Raw genomic sequence first — 25,271 nt, forward strand, 5'->3', positions numbered from 1 at the left:
CTGAGGTTAGTGAGCCAGAGGAAGGGGTCTGTCCAGGCAGGTCACTGAACAAAAGTAAGCTTAGGATCCAGAGTGAGAGGCCACAGAACTGGTGCAGCAGAAGGCTGAGACTGGGGAGTTTGAAGGTCTGGAGGAGAAGCACGAGGGTGGGCTTGCGCAGGTCCTTGGGATAAATGGTGCCGTGTGGCATCCCTAAGAGGACTGGCTTTGTTTCAAGGGGCTTAGGATGGAGCACAGTAAATCATAGTGATACTGAAGTAATATCAGTAGAAGGGTTTTTCTTCCCTGATACCAGACTACAGGTGCGATTATTGCTATTAACGTTTATGTTTATGAAATTGTCCTTTGGTTTAAACGAAAAGTAACTAGAAACAAAGAGATGGTCCCAGGAAACAATCAAAAAGTCTGATGGGTGATGTCGCTTTTGTGGAAGTCTGTAGGTTAGGCCCACTGGTAAAACTGGGTTTGCCCAGGTACCCTTAGGCCCTGAAGCCCACTAAGTGCTAAACGCTGCCTCGCCTTTATCTTTTTTATCCCAGCAGTTTTTGAATGATGAAAAATTGTTAATTTAAAAGTCAAACTTAAGTCATTATTTTCAGGCAGCAAAACAAGAACTTGAAAGACAACGTCGTTTAGAATGGGAGAGGATTCGTCGCCAGGAGCTTCTCAATCAAAGGAATAGAGAACAGGAAGAAATTGTCAGGTTAAACTCTAAAAAGAAGAGTCTTCATCTCGAGTTGGAAGCACTGGTATGGCTGAAGTTTAAGTGAAATTTCCCTGAATGATGCTAGAGTTACTTGTTGAAAAACGTCATTGTTTTTTAAACCTACCTCATGAATATATTATGTGTTCATGTGATTATATCGTCACGTTTTCATGTGTGCTTAACAGTCTGGATGGTATAGTGTACTGAAACAGGATAGTGACTCAGAATGCTGGGAGTTACATTGTGGTCTCAGTTCAGAAGCTGACAAACCACGCATTCCTGGGCAAGACCTTTCCCTTCTCTGTGCTTCACTTTCCCCTTCTATAAAACAAAAGGCTGCACTAGTTCAGTAATTTTCACTTTCCAAATTGCTGTCTGGAAGAGCCCACTCCAGTGGGGTGACCAGCAGCGGGAGAGGGGAGGCTAAGGCACTCCCCAGTGCTTCCCACCGTTCACAGCAGAGAAGCTCCACACTTACCTGCTTTGCTTTTATTGGAGCTTTATCTGAGATTTGCTTGGAAAAAGGGTTCTACTGCTTTTTAAAAAGACAGAAATGATTTGAAATTCCTGATCTAAATGATCTCTTGGGATTCCTTCCAGTTCCGTAGGACTGTGTGGTTCTTACCACTATGCTTACCAATGTTTACACATCAGATATCAGAGGGTCAAGTTGTTTAAAAGACTTTGTTGCAAATGAAAGGTAGGAAGGTATAAAGGGTGTTGGGAAAGTATACTTTTCTACTACGACCCTAGAATCCATAAGCCTGACCTGATGGTATAATAGGATTTTGCAAAAATGGTTGTGTAGCCTTGTTATAGAGCCAAGTATAGATCTTGTTTAGTTGGAGTCTCACATTTTATTTGGTTGATGACTTGAAATTAAAATTTTTAAAAATAGCAATATTTGTAATCATAAAGGTACTTCAAATGGATAGGAAAGTATATCACAATTATTGATCCTGCCATAGTACTACAAAACTGTCCTAAAAAACATTAACTTCTTTGTGTAGCTACTTGGGTATCTGTCTCAACCATTATTTTGACTCTATATTTTTCTTTAAAAATATAATGGGAGCCAGGGGTGCCTGGGTGGCTCAGTCGGTTAAGCGTCCGACTTTGGCTCAGGTCATGATCTCATGGTTCATGGGTTCAAGCCCTGCATCGGGCTCTGTGCTGACAGCTCAGAGCCTGGAGCCTGCTTCGGATTCTGTGTCTCCCTCCCTCGCTGCCCTTCCCCCACTCCTACCCTGTGTTTCTCTCTGTCAAAAATAAATACTAAACAAAATTTTTTTTTAGTATATAGTGGGAGAGAATCCTAAGATTGATGGTTTTTTCCCCCCCAAGAACTTGGATTACATACCAAGAAGTAGCATAGATTAATGTGCAGAGTCTGGAAGGCCCAGAGCCTATACTTACACATGCTGAAGATAAGTAACATGAAATCCAGGGTAGACACAACCTATTCGTATTCCTTTTAGCGTGTATTTCTCAAGTATGAAGCATACTTTCCAGTAAAAACTTTATGAGTGATTTTTAAGCCTTATTTCTCCTCCTCCCTTTACTGTATTAGTTTGCTAGGGCTGCCATAACAATACCACAGACTGGGTGGCTTAAACAGCACAAATTAATTTTCTCACAGTTCTGGAAGCAGAAGTCCAAGATCAAGATGTCAGCAGGTTTGGTTACTTCTGAGACCTTTCTCCTTCGCTTGAAGATGGCTGCCTTCTTGCTGTGCCCTCACATGGCCTTTCCTCTGCCTGCGCATCTCTGGTGTCTGTTTCGTGTCCACATTTTCTAGCCTCATAAGTCAGATTATTTTAGGGCCCATTTATATATGACCTCATTTAACCTTATGATCTCTTTAAAGACCCTGTCTCCAAATACAATCACATTTTGAGGTCCTGGAGATTAAGACTTCAACATAACTTTTTGGAGGGGTACACTTCAGCCCATAACACCTCACCCTTCTCTCTAGCCTCCATTGAGAATCTCTGCTGTTGTTGCTTTTTTCCCCCATACTTCTCAGAAGAAGAGAAAAGGAATATTTGGTATGGGAGAAGAAAATTGTGACCCAAAAGGCCCTGTTGGACCCTGTTTAATTGGAGGAAATTAGATGGCAGTGTGGAGGGTAGAAATAGAAGCGCAGAGAAGGTAATGCTAAAAGTCACATGTAGATGTTTGTTTCTCATTATTCTTTGAAATTGTCTCTATTTTAATATAAATTAATGCCTAAATCCTGAATTCAGAAAAAATTCAGTGTGTTCTGTTTGTGCTTGCTCATCTTAACATATGGGCCCTTCTTATGCTCTGAGAATGGTATGTTTTCTGCTAACAACTTTGTAGTTAACAGATACAACTCTAGAACACATTCGACTTACTTTGTTTTTGTAGGGTTTTTGGGGGGGGGCGGGTTTTGGTAGGCTCCACGCCCAAAGTCACCCTCAAACTTACGACCCTGAGATCAAGAGTTGCATGCTCTACTGACTGAGCCATCCAGGCAGGCATTCCCCATTTAGTTTTAGACATTTATCTAGACTGAGTATAAATGATAAATGACATTTAAAAGTTTAAATCAGGATATGATTCTCCTGACAGGAACATTTCCTATTAGCATCTTATGTTGCTGTGTATTTATATGCTCTTCCTATAGAATGGCAAACACCAGCAGATCTCAGGCAGACTTCAAGATGTCCGACTCCGAAAACAAACTCAAAAGACTGAGCTGGAAGTTCTAGATAAACAGTGTGACCTTGAAATTATGGAAATCAAGCAACTCCAACAAGAACTTCAGGTTAGTCCTTTGCTGCTGAATTGTCCATAAATATGAGCAGTCATTAATAATTCTTCCTGATAGAATAGTTTTCGCTTTAAGGGTGATGAACCTTTCTGAGTCTCTGATAGACTTCATTTCTAGAAGGATATAAGTATATACCATCTTGTATATTATATCAAGAAGCTCACATGCCCCCGAAAACTCTACTAGACCTCTGGTTAAATTCTACTTAATATTTGTACATAAATGGATGTTTATCACTTTGAGTTTTAAGTCTTTAATAAATGTGTAGATATACCTACACGTTAAACTAAGATTGTTGGTACTCTTTTAGGAAATTTTGACCTAACATTTTTCTTTTCAGAGTTGTGGTGAGAGTGTTAAATGTGTGTGTCCCTCAGGGACCTGGTAATCTCTTCTTTACTTGTGCAGTAGGGTCTAGTTCAGTTATTATGGGGACTCTGGAAGCATTCTGAATCTTTAGAGTCCTCTTACCAAAATTACTCTTTCTGTATGGACTAGCAGTTAATTAACAGAGTCTTCTTCCTGTGTCACAGCAGGTACAGACAGGCCACATAACATTTCCTGTCTAATTTAAACCCGCTTCCCTAGTTATTCCTGAGTTATCAGTTTCTCTTCGATATTCATTCTGGGGTGCCATGACCTGCTTACAGATACCATTCAGTGCAGATACCAAAGGCACCTCTTAGCTTGTACCTGCTGTCATCCATCAGTATGCTGAAAACTGTAAGACTTTCAGACACACCCCATTCCTCACCCCCTTTTCTTTCCAGCCAGTCGTTCATAAATGGGAATTCATGTTTAAATACTTGTATTTTAAGTCACACACAATTCCATTCTAGTTTATTCATGAAGTATAAACAGTATTTTACAGCTATGTATTATTCCTATACTAAGTTTTAAGAGTGACTAAGTCATGTTTTTAAGTTTCCAAAAAATTTTCAGACAACGTGACAGAGTTTTAACCAGGCACTACTTTTTCTTTTTATAAGGATTATCAAAATAAACTTATCTATTTGGTACCGGAGAAGCAATTATTAAATGAAAGAATTAAGAACATGCAGCTTGGTAACACACCTGGTAAGTCTCTAAGGTTTGTTTTTCCTCTTCCATTCTTCTCTGCGTGAAGGTGCCAGTCATAGTCTTGTGAAAATAGCATTATTCTGTTATAAATAACATTTTTTGTACAGTTAAAATTTTCAAAATTATGTGAAAAAAAATATCACAGATGTTAGAGCATTTTTACCAATAAAAAGTAAATAAAAATGAAATAAGTAATCATTGTGGTATGCCTTCCTATCTTGATAACATTTTATTTATATGTTTCAAATAAATATCAAATAAAATGTTAGACTATAATTAAATAAGATCTGGGTTTGGCTCTAACCCAAGACTGTATGTGCATTCCGGCAAAATCCTACCCTCATTGTAAAGAACTATTCAGGAGGAGATTTTGCCATGGGAGCAAAGCTGTGTGATTCTGGGTGATAGTCTACAGCAATGATGGCCTTAACAGATTCATAGAAAGAATTCATAGAAAGGATTTTACCAACTTGGCCCTCTGACATTTTTGGAACAAAATATTCCAAGATAATTTGTGGGAAAGTAACATTTTTCTTGATCCAAGTCTCAACCAGAATATTGAAGAAAAGACCTCTATGTCAGATAGCATGCCAATAACAACATAGCAGAAGAAAGGTTTATTAAAGAAAAGTAAATCTGCAAGTACCGTGTTAGAACTAACTGAAGTATTCTAAATGTCTCCCTTTGAGTATCTGTCAGCCTTTCCATTCCAGGATTATTACACTTTTGACTCTTTAAGAAGTCCAATAAATAGCATCCCTCATCTTTGCCCAAGTGCCTCACTTTGCCCAAGTGAGGCAAAAGAGCAAGACATATGAGAGACCAAAATACCACCTCATTTTTGGTACAGCTGATATTGGACAGCCTGGCTTATTTGTGAGTGGGACAGATACACCTGTAAAACCAAGTAGAACAAGCTTCCTGTGGCAGTTCAGTCTCAAGAATACAAGGGTGCGGGCATCTGGATGGCTCAGTCGGTTAAGCGTTTGACTCTTGGTTTTGGCTCAGCTCATGATCTCACAGTTCATGAGTTCGAGCCACAGAGCCTGCTTCAGATCCTCTGTCCCCCTCTGTCTTCCCCCTGCCAAAAGTAAATAAACATTAAAAAAAGAAAAAGAACACAAAGGACTGGAAGGGTCTAGGCTGTGTATGCCCAAGTCCTTATCTTGAGCTCAGCCGTGACTGAAGGGGTGGAAAGAAGCTGAGAATGTTGTCTTAGTGAAGGGCACTTTGCATGGAAGAAACACCAGGAATAGAGAATTTTACTGTTGTGAACTCTTCCTACTATGTCCCCCACCTTCCACTGAAATAGTCTCTCCACGTCTCTTCTCAGACTGTCTTCTTACACATAAGTATTTTCTTGGCTGCTCAGAATATATCAATCCCCACCTCGCCCCTCCACAGGCATTCCAGGGGCAAGGTGAGCCAGCCCTCCTGATCTGTACAGTCACAGAAAGGATAGCATCAACTCTCATTGTTTTAGTATTTGGATTGTGAATGGAATGTGGAATATATCTTATTGGGGACCTGGTAGAGCTACTCTTTCTCTGTAGAATGTGATCCAGTTCAGCTGTTATTATAGTTATCCAGTTCAGGGGTGCCTGAGTGGCTCAGTCGGTTAAGTGTCCGACATTGGCTCAGGTCATGATCTCACGGTTCGTGAGTTCAAGCCCCGCATCGGGCTCTGTGCTGACAGCTCAGAGCCTGGAGCCCACTTCAGATTCTGTGTCTCCTTCTGTGTGCCCTTCCCCTGCTCACACTCTGTCTCTCATATTGTCTCAAAAATAAATAAACATTAAAAAATTTTTTTTTTTATAGTTATCCAGTTAAAATAGGAAGCTTTTGTTTGGAATTTGCAAAGTACCCTGTATCCCTTAGATTCCTCTCTCCATCTCTGTTGCCATTTAAGATTACCAACCATAGGCCCAGCACCATGCTAGGCAATTTTCATGCATTATTTCTCTTAATCTTTGCAACAGCCCTGTGAAGTAGTTATTGTTATTCCCTTTGTGCAGCTTAGCAAAACTGAGGCTCAGAAAGATTAAGTAGCCCAAGATGGTGGAGTAATGGTTCTCAAATTCTTGTCTGTCTAAGTCTAAAGCCCACTGTGCCACCACATTGTCTGTCTTGATTTTCAGTTGCCTAACAAGGTGTTCATAGATATGATATATTCGAATTCAGTATTAAAACATCTGTTACTATTGATGCTCGTTTTGAAGAGTACTAGGAATGTATACTAACTTATTTTTTCCACATTGCTTGTCTCCGAACTCAACTAGATTCTGAACTACTTGAGGATAGGACCCATGCCTTACTTATCCTTCTTTTTTACCTGCTATTGCACATAGTGCAGGGCCTTGTACATAGCAGATGTGTAATTTAATGATAAAATATTTGTTGAAATATCGGAAAAGCACTAGAAAATGATAAGAGAACTTAGCAAGGTGTCTGGATAAAAAGTGAGCCTATAAAAATCAGTAACTTTACACTGTATCAGAAGTATTTAATTAGAAAATGTTATGAACAAATCTCATTTACATTAGCATTCTCATTATTATGAATAAAGAAATGTACAGCTGTAAAATTTTACTGATATAAAAGATTCCTGGATAAGTATGTGCGTGTTATATTCCTGAATGATCTAGCTCAGTGTTGTAAAGATGTCAGTTTTCTACTACTTTGTCCATACATTCAGTTCCATTGAGGTTTAATTGAAACCTGGCAAGATAATTCACAGATTAACCCAGAAGAGAAAATATGCAGGATTAGGCAAGACTTGAAAAAGAGTAACATTGATGCGGGGAAGACATTAGCTCTACCAGGTATCAAAACATAAGTTAGGAAAGCTCTAGTCCCTAAAGTAGTGTATTATTGATCAGAAAGAAGACATAGAATAATGGAACTGAATAGAGGGTCTAAAAACAGGTCTGTATGTATCTGACCGTTTAGGATACGATAAAGTTGACATTTAACACCAGCGGGGAAAGCACGGGCTGTCAGTAATCACCATCACTTCAGTTAGTGTTTTGGGGCACTTGCCTATCCGAAAGAGGGGGGCGGCTCTTTACCTCACTGTATGTACAGAAATAAATTCTAGGTAAAATAAGAGGGTAAATATAAAAAGTGACTCTAGAAAATATGTTACAAAAACAAAGGAAAACATTTGTATGATCTTGGTGTCAGGAAAGTTTCTTCAAATAATACCTAGAGCTATGAAGCAAAATATTTACAAATTTGATGACATAAAAGTGAGCTTTTTCATGATGAAAGACATCATAAATAGTAAAACATTTGAAATACATATAGTACAACAAGAATTTGGAGCTTCTGCAAATCACAAATTAAGACAGCCCAATGGGAAGAAAAAAGGCAGTGGATGAGGTGAGGCAATTCAAGAGAGTGGCCAATAAGCCTATAAACAGGTGTTGATTTGATTTTAATTATTACCAAGAAAATACAAATTAAAATAACAGTGAGGTTTCATTTTTTTGCCAGTTAGAGAAAATGAAAAAAGATTGGGACTATCCATTATTGATGAGGGTATGCAGAAGCAGGTACTTGGGTGTCATTTTGTGTTGGTGCCCCTTTGTGCAAGTATAGTTTGGCAGTTTCTCTCAAATTTAAAGTGTTCAAGTCCTTTTACATGGCAATTCTTTCCCCTCTTAGCCATATAAAATACTTTCACGAGTGCTTTAAAATGCATGGGTAAGGATAGTTATTGCAGCATTTTTATGTAGATAGTAGAAAATTAGAAACAACCTAATGCCAATCAAAAGGGAATAGTTATATAAATTGTGAAACAGCCATAATGTAGACTACCATGGAGAAATTTTATGTCTTTTTTTATCCAGTGTTACTGAGAAGTAATTGGCATACATCACTGCATAAGTTTAAGGTATACAGCATAAGGGTTTGGCTTAGATACATTGTGACAGTATAAGTCACTTACCAATAGCGACATAAGAAATTTTACTAAATGTAAACTACCTGATGTTTATATTTCAGATTTAGGGATTGGTTTGCTTCATAAAAAATCATTGGAAAAGGAAGAATTATGCCAAAGACTTAAAGAACAATTAGATGCTCTTGAAAAAGAAACTGCATCTAAGCTATCTGAAATGGATTCATTTAACAATCAATTAAAGGTATTTATTTTCTGTTATATTCATTTGTAGTTACTGCCTTCTTACCTTCCTCTTTTTGATTTAGTGGAATAAGTAACTAAAGCTATTATTGTTATATGTAGTGTATTTCCATAATTTATCTTATAATTTGAGCGATACCAGATTACAAGATTGCTTTTAATGTTCTCTGTAGATATTATAAATACTGTTATGTAGTGAAACCTATCATTTATCATAGTTTCCAGTTCTTGACTATTTTTATTGCTATCTATACATTTTTAAGGATAGTTGCCTTTATCAGTATTAGAAAACTGATCTCAGTCAACATGATCTTAGGCAAAATTCTAAGATGGTAGTTATGGAAAACTGAAACTAATTCTGGTGATAGAGGCTTTTATAACACACTAGATTTTTTTTTTGTTTCTTTGTTGATTTAATTAACCTTTGTGAAGTAATGCAATAATCAGTGAAATCCAAAGCATAACCTGGCACTCTGAACTTTGCATGAAAAGTAAGTTCACGATTCATTATTTGCCGTAGTGGCAGAGCAGATGCCCAGAGTACCTACTGTATGCTTACCATTCTTTGCAGTGTTAGCAATATAATGAAGCCATAGCTATGAAAGCTGTATTAAAAGGTAAAAACCTTCTAGGTTTTTAGAATGCTGATGGGCCAGCGTTCGAGTTTGGTAGTAGTCTCAGCGATTTCTTTGCTAACTGAATGTAAAGTTTTCAGAGCCTAAAGTATTCCATAGTTTTTCAGGCAGCTATCCACCTCTTCATGTGACTTTTGCTGACTTATTCAGAGTAATAGTACACCAACTATAGAGTGAATATTATAAAGAAAAGAGACCACGCTGGCTTCAGTTAAGGAGGGGAAATTTTAGGCATATAATGTTGATAATACATTTTACACAAGCATATATTTTGTAGAAAATAATTTAAAGAAAACCAAGTAATTTGTCATTGAGGGACAGACAAGCCAGCAAAGTTATCTTCCCTACATTATTTTTTTTTAATCTGTACATAGTTTAATTGGCTTTTTATCTGCCTTATCTTACAGTGTGGGAATATGGATGACTCTGTTCTGCAGTGCCTTTTGTCTCTGCTAAGCTGTCTCAACAACCTCTTCCTCTTACTTAAGGTTATTTTCTAATATCTAGCTCCTTTTCTTTGAGTTACTTTACTGTTTTCTTTTCTTAAAAACTGGACTATTCTTTGCATTTATCTGAGTATCTTTGTTTGAAATAACATACACAATGTAGACCTTTTTTCTTTCTGCTTGCTTGAATAGCCTTCTGCTGTCTAACTGCCTGTTTGAGTCTAATGCCAGAAATTCGTAGGGTTGCCCAGAGTAACCTGTCTCATGAGGAGCCCAAGACACTCAAAAATCCCTCAAAATTCCCTTAAAACGTCCCTGTGCATTGGGTTAACTGCTGGGATGATTACTGAGTCAATAAAAAAGAAAGCTAAGGGTAAATCATTTACCCATATCACTGGAAATCATTGTTTAAAATAAAAGTTATACTTTCTGAAATACAGAGCAAGGTTATGTCATGTATATACCAGGCTGCTTCCTAATGCTGCTGTAAAGAAAAATCTGAAAGAACCAGTAGTGCAGGGGTGGCCTTAGTTACGTCTGGTTACCAGGCCTCATGTTTAGAATGCTTGCCCTTCAGATAAAAATGTTTAAGTCATATACATAAATAGTTCACCTTGTCATTTGTAGCACATAGAGTATTTCAAATACTCCATGAATTCCTGTTTTAATATAATTTAAAGAAAGATGCTTTGCATTTAGCGCTTGCTGACCCTAGATTTTGAGTGTTCATTCTACTCCCTTCTATGGATGGCAGTAGGCAGTTGCATGTATATGTATATGTCTTCACACACAGTGAAGACAGGAACATGATAAGTAGAATTCATTTGTTATTTAAGCAAAGGTAGGGCAAGTTGGAAAGATAGTATCAGCTTTTTCTTTATAGCATAAATGGCCAGAATATCTGGTCTTAGAACTTCTACTATAGGTTGCATAGAAATTTCAACCTAAGTTTCTTCGTCTATAAAATGAGGTTTGATGATGATTTATGGACTGTACTCACACACATAAGCCTGATTATTTCAGTTAGCATTTGATTCTTCACAGGCCAGCAGATTATTCTTGTCTCTTTTTTTACTTTCTTCCTTCTGCTTCCTGCCTTCCAGCCTTTCACTGCTTATTGATACTTTCATCAGAGGCAATTTAGGAAATTAAAAGGGGATGAGAACTGTAGTCATCATTGCAAAGCAATGTGGAGCAGTTGGTTAACATATTGCTGAAAACTATCCATTGAATTGTCAGTGAGACCTTTGCAGACGTTATTACATTGCCAGTTTAGTTAAGTGAGCAGAAGCTGGCCTGCACAGATCAGGAATGAACGGGAGTTGAGGAAGGGCTGAGTATGAACAGCTCTGGGAGGAGAATGCAAAGAAAGCCTGAGGTCAAAGGAAAACCTTTTTTTTTTTTTGGTTTCAGAAAGACTTGAAGGACAAAGGATACAAACTTTCCGTTATGCAAGGTGGATAAGTTCTGGGATCTGTTGTACAGCGTGGTGACTATAGTTAGCAATATCCTGTTGTACACTTGAGATTTGCTAAATAGGAGAGAAAATGGTAACTATGTGAGATAGGGATGTTAATTAACTTGGTTATGGTGATCATTTCACAGTATATACTAATATTGAAACATCAAATTATATATCTTAAACATGTATAATCTTTGTCAGTTATATCTCAATAAAGCTTGGAGGTGGGGAATAATTGGGACCACGCTTGGAGATGGTATCAGCTTTCTGTGAGGTATATGGTTACATGGGGAAGAGATAGCTTCTGTTAGGACAGAGGAATGGAAATGGAGAAAACAGAGCTGGTTAGGTAACTGAGCATATCTGTCTTAATGATGATTGCCTGGCTCAAGCCAAATATCTCATTGCTGAATTCCCAGCACCTACGTGGAGCATATACATGAAATGTAGTGGGTGGCAAGAAATACTTGTGGAATGAATGAATGGTTTTGAATGTTCTCAGAAAATATGCAGCATTTAGGGTTAGTATATAGAGTTTATGGGGAAAAAAGGTAGAAAGAAATTTACCAAAAAACAGCAGAGAGCCATGTATCCCAGATGCCAGCAGCACTTGTGACTCCATGTATTTTTTTCTGCTAAATAAAGGCTATTTTTTAAATGGAAAAAAAAAAAAAAAAAAAAAAAAAAAAAACCTTGAAGGAGACTGAGGAGAGAAAGGGAGAAAGGTAGTGAGAGATTGAGTGAGAGATATGAGGTGGTAGTAACTGATAGAGTCCTAGGGAACCAGATTGAGATAGAATCCAGAGCCTGGATTTAAGGATTAGATAAAAAGACTTTGAGTGTAGCATATGGAGAAAAGATGAGTGTGGATACAGCTAAATTTGCTGGTGGAGAGTAGGAAGCTGACAGCTTCAAGACTTAAAATCAGAAGCAAGTTGGACCATTACAAGGAATCTTCCTGGGTAGTTGAGGACATGGAGTAATTCCAACTGGATAGAAGAAGATGGGTGCAGCTGCAGGAAGTTTTATTGATTTTTGAGATGGAAAGATGAGGGAAGTCTAATGAGGGAGATGTAATGAGGCAAGATTATTAGCTGGTAGTGAGAATGGATGGAAGATTAGGAAGTTGCAAGAGAGAGAAGTAGGCCTGGTGAGGAATAGACATCCTGGTGAGGGTAGGGGGTGCACACTTAGTGGAGGAAAACAGTAGATGTGCTGAGCAATGTTGAATGCCTGTTTGAAGTTGGAGGTCATGAATATAAATTGAAAACAGCATACCTGGGACACACGGGTGGCTCAGTCAGTTAAGCGTTGACTTTAGTTCAGGTCATGATCTCATAGTTCATGGGTTCAAGCCCCATGTCGGGCTCTGTGCCGATAGCATGGAGCCTGGACCCTGCTTCAGATTCTGTGTTTCCCTCTCTCTGCCCCTTCCCCGCTCGTGTGCTGTCTCTCAAAAATAAACATCAAGGGGTGCCTGGGTGGCTCAGTCGGTTAAGCGTCCGACTTCGGCTCAGGTCGTGATCTCGTGGTCCGTGAGTTCGAGCCCTGTGTCGGGCTCTGTGCTGACAGAGCCTGAAGCCTGTTTCAGATTCTGTGTCTCCCTCTCTCTGACCCTCCCCCGTTCATGCTCTTTCTCTCTCTCAAAAATAAATGTTAAAAAAAATTTTTTTAAGTAAATAAACATCAAAAAATAATAATAAATTTAAAAAGAAAAGAAAACAACATACCTAACTGTATGCTTGGGATGAGCACAAGGAAGGCTAATGAAGTAGGTTCATAGGTTCATACAGGTTTGAGGGGTTTTGTTTGTTTGTTTTAGAATTTTTTTTAACATTTATTTATTATTGAGAGATAGAGACAGAGTATGAGGATGAGAGGGGCAAAGAGCGAGGGAGACACAGAATCCAAAGCAGGCTCCAGGCTCTGAGCTGTCAGCACAGAGCCCCACGCAGGGCTCGAACCCATGAACTGTGAGATCATGACCTGAGCTGAAGTCAGAAGCTTAACCAACTGAGCCACCCAGGCGCCCCAGGTTTGAGGTTTTAATAGACGTGGCAACGAGGCAGGGGGACAAGGAGTTGCAGATCTTGACACACTAATTACAGTAAAGGTGAACTCTGAAATATGGGCTGGACAAGTAGGAGTATGAGGAGAGGAAGGGGTGCTGATGAAAAAGGAGAGAATGATGGGGTCAAGAATGGAGGTCTTAGGTTGGAAAACTTGAAATGGGTGCACCAGGTATAAGAAAAGCTTGAAGGATAAGAACTTCTGTTTGAAGAATGAGATATTTAGTCAGTAGTTCTGTTTCTAATGATGACAAGATTCAAGGTATAATAATGGAAATGGCGGATTAAATGGAGTAAAAGGGAGAGTTGAGGTTTTGATCGAGTCCATGTGGATTTCAAACCCTTGGAGTAGTGAAGATTAATGAATGAGGATCAGACCAGATTATCAAGAGATGACAATAAAGAGGAAGAAGAGGGGGTGTTGCAAGATGGTGTGAGCCTCAGAAAAGCGTTAGTTTGTAAGAGTGAAGAGAATGGTCTGGAAATGGCAGTGAAGAGCAAGGAAAATAACTTTAGTTCTCCCTTCACCCTAATGTAAATGGAATATGTGGTGATAAACTGAGAGGGAAATCGAGGAAAAGCATGTCTTAAGGGATCAGCCAAAAGGGCAAAGAGCTAAGGGAGTTTCCGTTCAGAGATGTGTGGATATTTGGGGAACTTCCTGACCACAAACAGGAAGTTCCTGGGCAGTGCAAGGGTTTGAGGAGAGAAAGGGTGGGGAATTGGGTCAGATCAAGAGATAAACAGCATTCTAGAGATGAGAATTTAGGTGGTAAAGGATGACAAGGAAGGCCAGGTGGGTTGACAGGTGAGATAGAATTGGTCTCTGGTGTTGGAGGAAGACAGGCAGTGAGTTTTAATCTGTGGTCTTTGAGACAGTGTTTGGAGTGATCACTGCTTTAGCCTACTTGTGGTGAAATGGAAGCATAAAATTGTAAGTTTGTTTTCTGGACCCTGTAATGTTCATGTACAAGATCAGTGGTAATTTTTACTCTTTTGCTCAAGTCACACTAGGACACATAGCACAGCCAGTGGATTCAAAGGTGAGATATTTGACAGGCCCTTATTCCATTAAGGAAATTCACACACTGTCCTGTCTTTAGCATTGAGTTGCAGTGAAAACAGTCGTGGCCGTGGAGTCTGAAGAAATGAGTCCTGGTCCTATCCATATCACTTGCTAGCTGTGTAACTGTCATTTAACCTCAAAATTTTGCTTTCTTCAGTTACAGCTGACAATATGTGCTCTGCCTTCTTTGCAGTCTTAGGACAATTAAATGAGATAGCATATATACAGAAGTGCTTTGTGAACTATTATGTGCTATACAAATCTTTTTATTGTTCTTATCAGGGTAGGGATTATCCTGAATCTCCACGGTACTTTTAGTGCATTGGAAGGTCACCACTGCTGACTTGGGATAATGATTGAGGAGATCCTATTCCTTGGAGAGAAAGTGTCAACACCAGAATTGTGGCTTATCGTAGACCTCTATTCTAAACCTTTCCGTTGGGACTTTTGTCATTCTGGCCTTGCTGACTAGTCCTCAGTTACTGTGGACAGTGCTTCTAAAATTGAATTTTACCGGGGCGCCTGGGTGGCGCAGTCGGCTAAGCGTCCGACTTCAGCCAGGTCACGATCTTGCGGTCCGTGAGTTCGAGCCCCGCGTCAGGCTCTGGGCTGATGGCTCAGAGCCTGGAGCCTGTTTCTGATTCTGTGTCTCCCTCTCTCTCTGCCCCTCCCCCGTTCATGCTCTGTCTCTCTCTGTCCCAAAAATAAATAAACGTTGAAAAAAAAAATTTTTTTAAAAAAAATTGAATTTTACTGATGGCTCATCCGATTCAGGATGGAGGCAGGTGATCTCTCTTGTTGGTTAACAAGCTCTGAGAGAATCAGTACACTGGGTTGGTAAATGGTCATCACTTACGCTTGATGGTGCCTCTTATTCAGAATACTGCTTTTATGTTCTTGCATCACAGTCACCCCCTTTAGAACAGACATGAAATACTGTTTGTTTCAATTCCCTTTAAATCATTTAATCTTAGAAATGTTTCCTAGCTAATAAAAGATATTTTAGTAATTTATCTGACAGTGAGTTTAAGTGAAAGTAAATATAGAATCTAGTATGTGCAGGAGTTTGAATGGCATAGTGGAGGTAGTTCAAAACTAGGCAAGTCCCTTCATCTTCTGAGCCTCAAAAGTGGTCACCACCTGGGTGGCCCAGTTGGTTGAACGTCCAACTTCATGATCTCGCGGTTTGCGAGTTCAAGCCCCTCATTGCTCTCTCTGCTGTCAACACAGAGCCTGCTTTGGATCCTCTGTCCCCTTCTCTCTCTGCCCCTCCTCTGCTTACTCTCTCTCAAAAATAAAAATAAACATTTTTTTTAATTTAAAAATCTTTTAAAAATGGATGATCATTATATCTATTTTGTGAGAACACTATCGAGATCAAATGTAGGTGTTACGTGTAAAAGCACATTAAAGTGCTACACAGATGTTCAGGGGGCTTAGGGGATGTTAAGTTTGAGGAGCTAATTTGCATTCTATGATTTTTTTCTTTTCTTTTTCTTTTTTAAGAAATTTTTTAATGTTTATTTTTGAGAGAAAGAGTGTGAGCAGGGGAGGGGCAGAGAGGGAGGGAGACAGAATGCGAAGCAGGCTTCAGGCTCTGAGCTGTCAGCACAGAGCCTGACGCCGGTCTCGAACCCACAAACCATGAGATCATGACCTGAGCTGAAGTTGGACATTTAAGTGACTGAGCCACCCAGGCGCCCCTATGATTTTTTTTTTTTTCATGACTAGTAACATTTTGTCCTGATTATGTGACATTATTCAGCTGAGTTGTATTTTGTCAGTTGAATCTCTTTCATGTCTTGGCCTTTGGAAAGAACATCACATGCTTTCTTTAAGCAAAATCAGAATATAAGATTGCTTCCTGTCACTTAGGAGATATTCAGTATTGGTGGTTAAAGTTCAGTGAGTTAACATCTTTCACTTCTATCAGGATGGTAGAAGAAAGAAGTACTCTGAGAAATGAAAACAATTGAAGTAGATGCTGGATTTAAACATTTTTGTGAGTGCTTTGTTGAGCCCTGTTGAGGTACACTTGGGTCCAAAACTAAGTAAACCAATCCTAACCAAGTGGTCAAATATAACATTACCAAAATGGTGCAAACCAACTTTTTGTCTCCTGATATGTTGCACTGAAAGAAACACAACATCATGTCTATACTGTTTTTGCCAAAAATATTTGATCTAGGTGTAAGGAAGTAATTAGACACACCCAAATTGTCTCTAAAAATGTGACTCTCACAAAAGATGGAGGAAAGTTTCCAGATTTAAAGAGACCAAAGAGCCGTGACCGAAGGGCACTTCATGAGCCATGACTGAAGGATTGTGACAGCGAAACGATCCCTTGATTGGATCATGGATCAGAAAACTATTATTGAGGACAGTATTTACACTAGTGGGGACATTTTTTAATATAAACTCTATTAAGTGACATTTTATGGCTGTGTTAAATTTCTTTAGTTTGGTACTGGCATTGGCATTGTAGTTATGTAGACTAATGATGAAGTATCTGAAGGCATCATTGTCTTCAACTTAATCAAATTTTCTGTAGGTTTGAAAGTTTTCAAAATAAAAAAGCAGAGAAAAATTTAGAATGGCAAAATGTCAAATGTTTGAAAAATGAAAAAGTAGATAAAATATGTTTTCAAGTTATAAGGGTACTAAGTAGATTAACCAGGGGTAGATATCAACACTGGGCAATGGAGAGGGAGGGGGATAGTGTAAATGAGCAGATTAGTCATCTGGCATACCAGGTGTCAGTAGCCATTTTCTAATTCATAAATGAAGATCTATTAATATTAGCCAAGTTTTATGAAGGGCTTTCTCTGGGACTGATACCATTCTGTCTTATTTATATTAACTTATTAATCCTTACCTTAACCCCATGATGTAGGTAGATATTATTCTCCACATTTCACATAGAAGTAAATTAAGGCTCAGAAGTTGAGTCCTACAGCTTGTAAGTGTAAGAGCAGAATTTCAACCCAAATAGTTAGCATTTGACCTTAAATGGTTATATTGGAAGGAAAAAAGATGAAAATTTCTAAGCTAAGCATTCAACTTGAGAAGCTAGAAAAAGGCTAGCATAATAAAGCAAAAAAAGTAGAAGGAAAATCATGAGAGAAAAGACAGACATTTAATACAAAGAATCAAGAAAGCCAGTGTTTGAGTCTTTTAAAGATTAATAAAATGAAACCTCTGGCAAGACCGATTTTAAAAGAAAGTGGAAGTTTCTGTGTCTCCCTCTCTCTCTGCCCCTCCCCCGTTCATGCTCTGTCTCTCTCTGTCCCAAAAATAAATAAAAACGTTGGAAAAAAAAAATTAAAAAAAAAAAAAAAGAAAGTGGAAGTAACGAAAATTATTCATTAGGAGTGAAAAGGAAATACAATTGAATATGCTGCAAACATAAAAAGAAAAGGATATTATGACAGATTTTTGCACATAAATATAAAAACATAGATGAAGTTACAACTTGCCAAAACTGAATCAAAATATAAAGTATCTGGGTAGCTCTATCATCATAAAATATTTTATTTTATTTTTAAAACAATTTTTTTTTTAATGTTCTTATTTATTTTTGAGACAGAGAGAGACAGAGCATGAGCAGGGGAGGGGCAGAGAGAAAGGGAGACACAGAATCTGAAGCAGGCTCTAGGCTCTGAGCTGTCAGCACAGAGCCCAACACGGGGCTCGAACTCACACACCGCGAGATCATGACCTGAGCCGAAGTCGGATGCTCAACCGACTGAGCCACCCAGGCGCCCCATCATAAAATATTTTAAATGTATAGTTTGAAATCTTCCCTAAAAGAGAATCCAGACCCAGAGTTTTTACTGAAGGAACAAGTAAATCTAGTCTTATACAACGGTTCTGAAATACAGAAAATGTGGGAATACTCCCAACTTATATGAAGTTATTTATCATAAACATATCAAAACCTGATAAGAACAGTATGAGAAAGCATAACTATGGGCCAGTTTAACATAGAGATAAAAGTTCTAAACAATAGTAAAAAGATGAATGCAGAATTTATAAAAAAAAGGATAATCCATAGTGACCACAAAATTGGATTTACCTTAGTCATGCAAAGATGGTTTGACATACAAAAATGTGTAGTTTGCCATATAAACAGATTAAAGGGGGGAAAATGGTATATATCTCATTCGATGCAGAAAAGGCATTTGTAAAATTTAATATCCATTCATGATTAAAACATGAAAAACTTATTAGCAAATTAGGACTAGAACTTCCTTAACCTGAAAAAGATCTGTCATTCTATTAAGACTGCAGTAGTTCTGTCCATAGTTACTTCATTAGTTTACTTGTTCTGAGTTAACTGATATATTGAACCAGGGCCTCCTGGAGGGGGTGACTTGATCCAGAGGAGTGAGTCTAGTGCTAGGAATTGCTAAGATCACTGCAGTCAAGCAGAGGAAGTTTCTGGCAAGACTTATGGTGCTCTTCAAATGTTATTAGTATGTATAGACAATTGTTTATGCATTCTCATGCATCCAATAAATACTAATTAAATATCCACACTATCCCAGGCCCTCTTGGGTGGGGATGCTTTGATGAAAGACAGTCCTGTTGTCAAGAAACTGACTCCAGTGGAGTGGGCAACCGTACAGTCAGAAGATGCTGACTTTGATGGAGGGAGGGGCACTGGATGCCTTGGGGATCAAGGGAAGCTCATGAACTCAGCCACTGGAGGAATGGAGCTCATAAAGAAAGACTTAGAGCGGTATCTTACAGGACAAATTGGAGGGCTAACCTTGCAACAATAAGATCAGACATTAATTTGGCTCCTTTTTACTCTCCTTTTAAACTTCCGATTCCCCTTCTTTAGGACCTCAGCCAATAATAATAGCTAAAATTATTATGAACTTAACATGTGCCCTGCACAGTTTGTAAGCACTTTGTGTGTATTAACCCATTTAATCCTCACAAGAACATTGTGAGGCATGTATTATAATTACATTTTACAAATGGGGAAACTGCTGAGTGACTCTCCTAAGGTTCCTCAGCTCATCACTGACAGAGCCTGATTCAGACCTCTGCTCCCAGAGTCCTTATCACTAAAGCAAACTGCTTCTCCATAGACTGTAACCACCATTATTCTTCTGCTTTTCACTAGAATTTGGAGAAAGGTACAACCAAGGGAACTATAGAAGCCGAGATTTGTGGAAACTGCTCAGAATGCAGTATTTGTGTTGTTATTGGCTCAAGCTGCCCATCTTGATCTCAGACATTTTGGACATAGTCTTCAGACACCACGTTGTACTCAAATCTATCACTTCAATCAAGTTAAAAGGGTTCACCTATAAAATATTTTATTTCTGGAAAGAAATTGAGTTTGGGTTTTTGGAATTTTTTTGTTTTGGAAGATTTTTTGGTTTGGAGTTTCGTTATTGTGTGTGTGTGTAGATACCCCCAAAACATTTTTTACCAAAACGTTCTACCAAACACAGTTAACCCTTGAGCAACATGGGTTGGGCGCCAATGCCCAATATAGTTGAAAATCTGCATACAACTTTTTGACTTCCCCAGAACTTAACTGCTAATAGCCTACTATTAACCAGACATCTTACCTGTAACAGAAACAGTGATTAACCCAGATTTTGTGTTATATGTATATTATGCTATATTCTTAAAATTAAGCTAGAGAAAAGAAAATGTTACTGAGAAAATCATAAAGAGAAAACACATTTACAGTATTATGCCATATTTATTTTTAAAAATCTGTGTATAGGTGGACATGCAATTCAAATCCGGTTGTTTGAGGGTCAGCTGAACTGTTTATTTAAGGTCTCACCTTTGCCATGAAACCTCTTTTGATTACTTTAAGTTTTTGTGGGGGGGGGGGTTGGTTTGTGCTTTTATTTCCTCTTCCATATTCCAGCCTTTTTGTACTCTCTTGTTCAGGATTCTGTAGATTCCATGTAAAAGAAAGTCAGTTCAAAATAGTTAAGCTAATGAGAGTAGTTACTGGCAGAGTACCAGGACTGCTGACTGAGTCAGTAGAAGCACTCCTGGGCAGGGGCAGTTCTAAGACACAGGAATGCACTTGGAGATTCACTTCCCCCAGTCCTCCCTCTCTGCCTCCAGTCTTTGCTTCTCTCTTTTCTGTGTTGATTTCATTTCTACCCCAATGGCTTCACTGTAGTGGGGCATCTCCAGGGTTAGCTTCAGTTTAATGAGCTTCAAGCAGGAAAGACTTCTTTCTCCCCTCTTCAGTCTGTCCGAATCTCAGGAAAGGATTCTGGCCCAGCTTGGATCAGATGTCCTTTGGACCAGTCATTCTGGCCAGGGAGGTGGGTTGCTCTGATGGGTTAGGCCTAAATTAAATGACTGCACCCCAGTGGGAGTGAGAGGAGCACTGAATTTGACAGATTCATCACAACCATATCAAACAGGGTTGGAGCAGGTACTTGGGAAAGGTGCTTTTAGAAGAAGATATAAGGAAGAATGCTGAACAGATAACCACAGGTTTCCACTAAGGCACTGAGCTCTATCCCACATTTTGGCACTTTTTGCTGCTTTGAGATAAGTGAGCTCTTTGAAAGCAAAGACTGCAGCCTTGAGAGTTAGAGGGCCCTCGATTTGATCCCCTGCATATCTGTGCAGCACTGCACAGAACTAGATGCTCAATAAACAAGAGTTTATTTCAATTCCTGTTTGGAATACTTTTCGTTATTTTGGCTCTCTCTAGTCAAGGATGTCATGGCAGACGTCCTTTCCATTTTTAGTTTTAACTGAATTATTCAATAATTGTTGACGGGTTGTTAATTGTTAAAAAGTTATGGGTAACTTAGTTAAACTACATATGTAAAAAATATGATTGAACAAAATTCCTCTTCAAATAATAAGCAAATTTCTTCCCCACATTTTTAATGGATTGGCTTTTTATTGAAAATAAAGTACCAAATCAAAGAATTGGCTTATAAAATTGTCTTATCTGTATTCCTTAGAAATGAATTAATACAAAAGTAGGTGATTTTAACATATGTTTGTCCTCAGTGGTTAGTTACAAGGCTTAAATATTTGTTTTCAAGTTTTTTTTTAATCATCCAGAGATTTCTAAAACTTTTACTCTTTTTACTTTAGTTTAACTTGCTTTAGGATTTGTGTCTGTTAATGAAAGTACCACATTATTACGTAAGACAAAAATAGTTAAATCAACGGTATATTGACTTATTTTCATTTTCTCCTTAGGAACTGAGAGAAAGCTACAATACACAGCAGTTAGCCCTTGAACAACTTTATAAGATCAAACGTGACAAGTTGAAGGAAATTGAAAGAAAAAGGTCAGAGCTAATACAGAAGAAGAAACTAGAAGATGAGGCTGTAAGGTAATGTAACTGATACATTTATTATACTGTATTACTATTAGATTTCTAACTTTATTGCTCATATCTTTAGTTTGACTATGAAAATTTAAGGGAAATAAAAGGATTATTCTAGGATGCTAATTAGATTGTCAGTTTTAGAAATTCAGGTCTTCTTTTGGGACTGAGTTTATAGTAATCAATTTTATGTTCCATTAGTGAAAAATAGGGGCTTTGGAGTCAGGCCTTCTTGATCTTCTTGGACTTCTTGATCTGCCACTTAATGATTTGGGTGACTTTGGTTGAGTCACTTTACCTTTCGAACCCCAGTTTCTCCATCTCAGAAATAGAAATATTGATGTATGCTTCATAGGTAACTGAGAATTAAATTAAAATAATCTAGCTAAAGAGCCAAGCATAAATGTCTGGCAGTCATCATTTCCATCTCTCCACTGTAAATCTATTACTGTTTCCTGAAAGATCACAAAAACCAAATACTTAATTTTACAGAGTGATAAGATGGAGTGTATAATGCTATGTTGACATATTTCTCTTTGTACCGCTGATATCTATCAATTGCCTCCATTTATAGCTAGGAAAAGTAGGACAGTTGTGGAATTTGACAGAACCATTTATTTAGAGACTTGGCATGATTTTTTTTTTCTGTCTGCAGAATCTTATTTCTAATATGTTCCTCAGTTACTTCCCCAAGTTCTCTAGTGTGAGAAATCAATATAATTAACAGATATTGATGAACCAACATTCCTTTGCCTCAGTGATAAGTAGATGAGTAATGCCCATGAAAGAGCTAATATTACTAGGGAGGCAAGAAGGACACATTACCATATGGCAGGTCTCTCTTTTTAATGGCTTCAGAATAGCTACTCCCAGCACATTTTTAATGAGTGGCTGCTGTTGGCTGTGATGAAGGAGACTCTGGTTTTACTCCTGGCTCCTCGATTCCTCATAATTCCAATAGGAAATGGAGACAGCTAAACAGATCATTATGGTACTCTTAACTCCAAGGCCCCTACTTTTGTGGCCCCCAACAAGAGACACTAAAATAATATAGAAGCAGAGACAGTGAGGTTCAAATTCAGAATGCTTTTATTTGCCACTTAACTGTGCCACTGATCCTTATGCAGTAACTACACAGCTAGTCACAGTGTCAGAATTTTCCACTGACCCATTGCCAGTATCTTGATATCTCTTCATTACCGCTCACAATTTTTTTCAGGCCAACAAACCATAGTAGTAACGTACATTTTTATGTCACTCATCCTCCTCACACCTTCTGCAGTGGAAGAGGGAAGAAATGAGAGGAGAATCACATGTAGAATCGGTCCAGAGCTGAGTCTTAACAACTACAACTTGGTTTCTTGGCCATTTGCCCAGGAAGGTTCCCTCCTTGTCCCACGCTGTTGGTTATAGTCAGGTTTTCACATTGTAGATGTGGCCTCTGCCCTTTGTCCAGCTTCTGTGCCATCTTCTGGCTCTGGACCAGTTTGTCATCCACTAACACATATATAAAAAAGTTTACCAGAATTTTAATTTTATATTCTGTTAACTCTAGTCTGCTTTATCCCAGGAAACATGTGGTAAATACTCTGATAGTGGTATTTATAATGCTCTGGGAATTCAAATAAAGGCTAGATTCATCTTAGGTGTGAAAGAGCGTCAGAGAAGGTTACAGAGGAACTAACTGGGAAAAGGAACGGTAGTTGAAATTAAGAAAGGACCCCAGGGTGTTTGTCCACATCCCCTACTAATACATCTTTGCTATATAATAATATATAATTTCATAAGGTTGCATATAAATACATAAGAAATGTGTATTCTACAGTTTGCCAGGAACAAGATCTGATTTTTTTTTTTTGATGTTTCTATTCTTTTTTTTTTCAATATATGAAGTTTGTTGTCAAATTGGTTTCCATACAACACCCAGTGCTCATCCCAAAAGGTGTCCTCCTCAATACCCATCACCCACCCTCCCCTCCCTCCCACCCCCCATCAACCCTCAGTTTGTTCTTAGTTTTTAAGAGTCTCTTATGCTTTGGCTCTCTTCCACTCTAACCTCTTTTTTTTTTTTTTTTCCTTCCCCTCCCCATTGGGTTTCTGTTAAGTTTCTCAGGATCCACATAAGAGTGAAACCATATGGTATCTGTCTTTCTCTGTATGGCTTATTTCACTTAGCATCACACTCTCCAGTTCCATCCACGTTGCTACAAAGGGCCATGTTTCATTCTTTCTCGTTGCCACATAGTACTCCATTGTGTATATAAACCACAATTTTTTTATCCATTCATCAGTTGATGGACATTTAGGCTCTTTCCATAATTTGGCTATTGTTAAGAGTGCTGCTATAAACAATGGGGTACAAGTGCCCCTATGCATCAGTACTCCTGTATCCCTTGGGTAAATTCCTAGCAGTGCTATTGCTGGGTCATAGGGTAGGTCTATTTTTAATTTTTTGAGGAACCTCCACACTGTTTTCCAGAGTGGCTGCACCAATTTGCATTCCCACCAACAGTGCAAGAGGGTTCCCGTTTCTCCACATCCTCGCCGGCATCTATAGTCTCCTGATTTGTTCATTTTGGCCACTCTGACTGGCGTGAGGTGATATCTGAGTGTGGTTTTGATTTGTATTTCCCTGATGAGGAGCAATGTTGAGCACAAGATCTGATATTTTTGCATAACAAATTTTAGGACATGATACAAATTCTTTTTTTATTATTATTTTTTAATGTTTATTTTTGAGAGAGAGAGAGAGAAAACACGATCAGGGGACGGGGAGAAAGAGAGGAAGACACAGAATCAGAAGCAGGCTCCAGGCTCTGAGCTGTCAGCACAGAGCCCAATGCGGGGCTCGAACTCACTAACCGCAAGATCATGACCTGAGCCGAAGTTGGACCCTTAACAACTGAGCCACCCAGGCGCACCAAATTCTCTTTCTTTTATGTAAAGGAAAGCAAAGCAAGGAAAAGAAAACTTATGGAGAGAAAACCTTAGAAAAGAGGAAGAAGAAAAACAAAAGCGACTCCAGGAAGAAAAAACACAAGAAAAAGTTCAAGAAGAGGAACGGAAGGCTGAGGAGAAACCATGTAAGGGTAAGGATAAAAATGATAGATTTGATTTTTCTGAGACAGAGCAACGAAAGCAACAAGAAAAAAAGATTCTGATGAGAGGGAAAAAATATATATAAGTAGATGTTAACCTTTGAGTCTGAAAAAACCTTTTTCTAAATTAAACTTGGAGGAGTGTGTAGGCTTATTAAAACAGACTGAGGGTAGAAGTCTTAAAACAGCATGTAGAAAAGAAAATTGTAATCACTGACTAGCTATGAACAGACTCTGACATTTTCATTATTGAAGTAAACAGCTGTAAAGAGTTTCTTCAATTGGTGTTAACTATAAACTGTTTTTTTTAATGTTTATTTTTGAGAGAGAGAGGGAGAGAGAGAGAGTGAGCAGGGAAGGGGCAGAGAGAGGGAGACACAGAATCTGAAACAGGCTCCAGGCTCTGAGCTGTCAGCCACAGAGCC

The 25,271-nt window shown here is 38.5% G+C and overlaps 1 protein-coding gene across 12 annotated transcripts in view; it reads left to right on the top strand.

Annotated features, from left to right (window-relative positions):
• ITSN2 (intersectin 2) overlaps nt 1–25,271 on the top strand; it is a 146,469-nt gene that overhangs the window by 56,243 nt on the left and 64,955 nt on the right. For 7 of the 12 annotated variants that reach the window (XM_047067898.1, XM_047067894.1, XM_047067900.1 and 4 more), the window contains 6 exons: nt 600–749; nt 3,357–3,497; nt 4,493–4,580; nt 8,589–8,728; nt 21,618–21,754; nt 24,695–24,837. In XM_047067898.1, the coding sequence (XP_046923854.1) occupies nt 600–749; nt 3,357–3,497; nt 4,493–4,580; nt 8,589–8,728; nt 21,618–21,754; nt 24,695–24,837 (799 nt within the window). Of the gene's footprint in view, nt 1–599; nt 750–3,356; nt 3,498–4,492; nt 4,581–8,588; nt 8,729–9,769; nt 9,851–21,617; nt 21,755–24,694; nt 24,838–25,271 lie in introns of all 12 variants that reach the window. The other 5 variants (XM_047067895.1, XM_047067901.1, XM_047067899.1 and 2 more) reach the window with 2 other exon arrangements.

The sequence above is a fragment of the Lynx rufus genome, unplaced genomic scaffold (genome assembly GCF_022079265.1).
Source record: "Lynx rufus isolate CCGP_SWC_20201006 ecotype Redwood Valley unplaced genomic scaffold, mLynRuf1.p SCAF_8, whole genome shotgun sequence".
Classification (NCBI taxonomy): domain Eukaryota; kingdom Metazoa; phylum Chordata; class Mammalia; order Carnivora; family Felidae; genus Lynx; species Lynx rufus.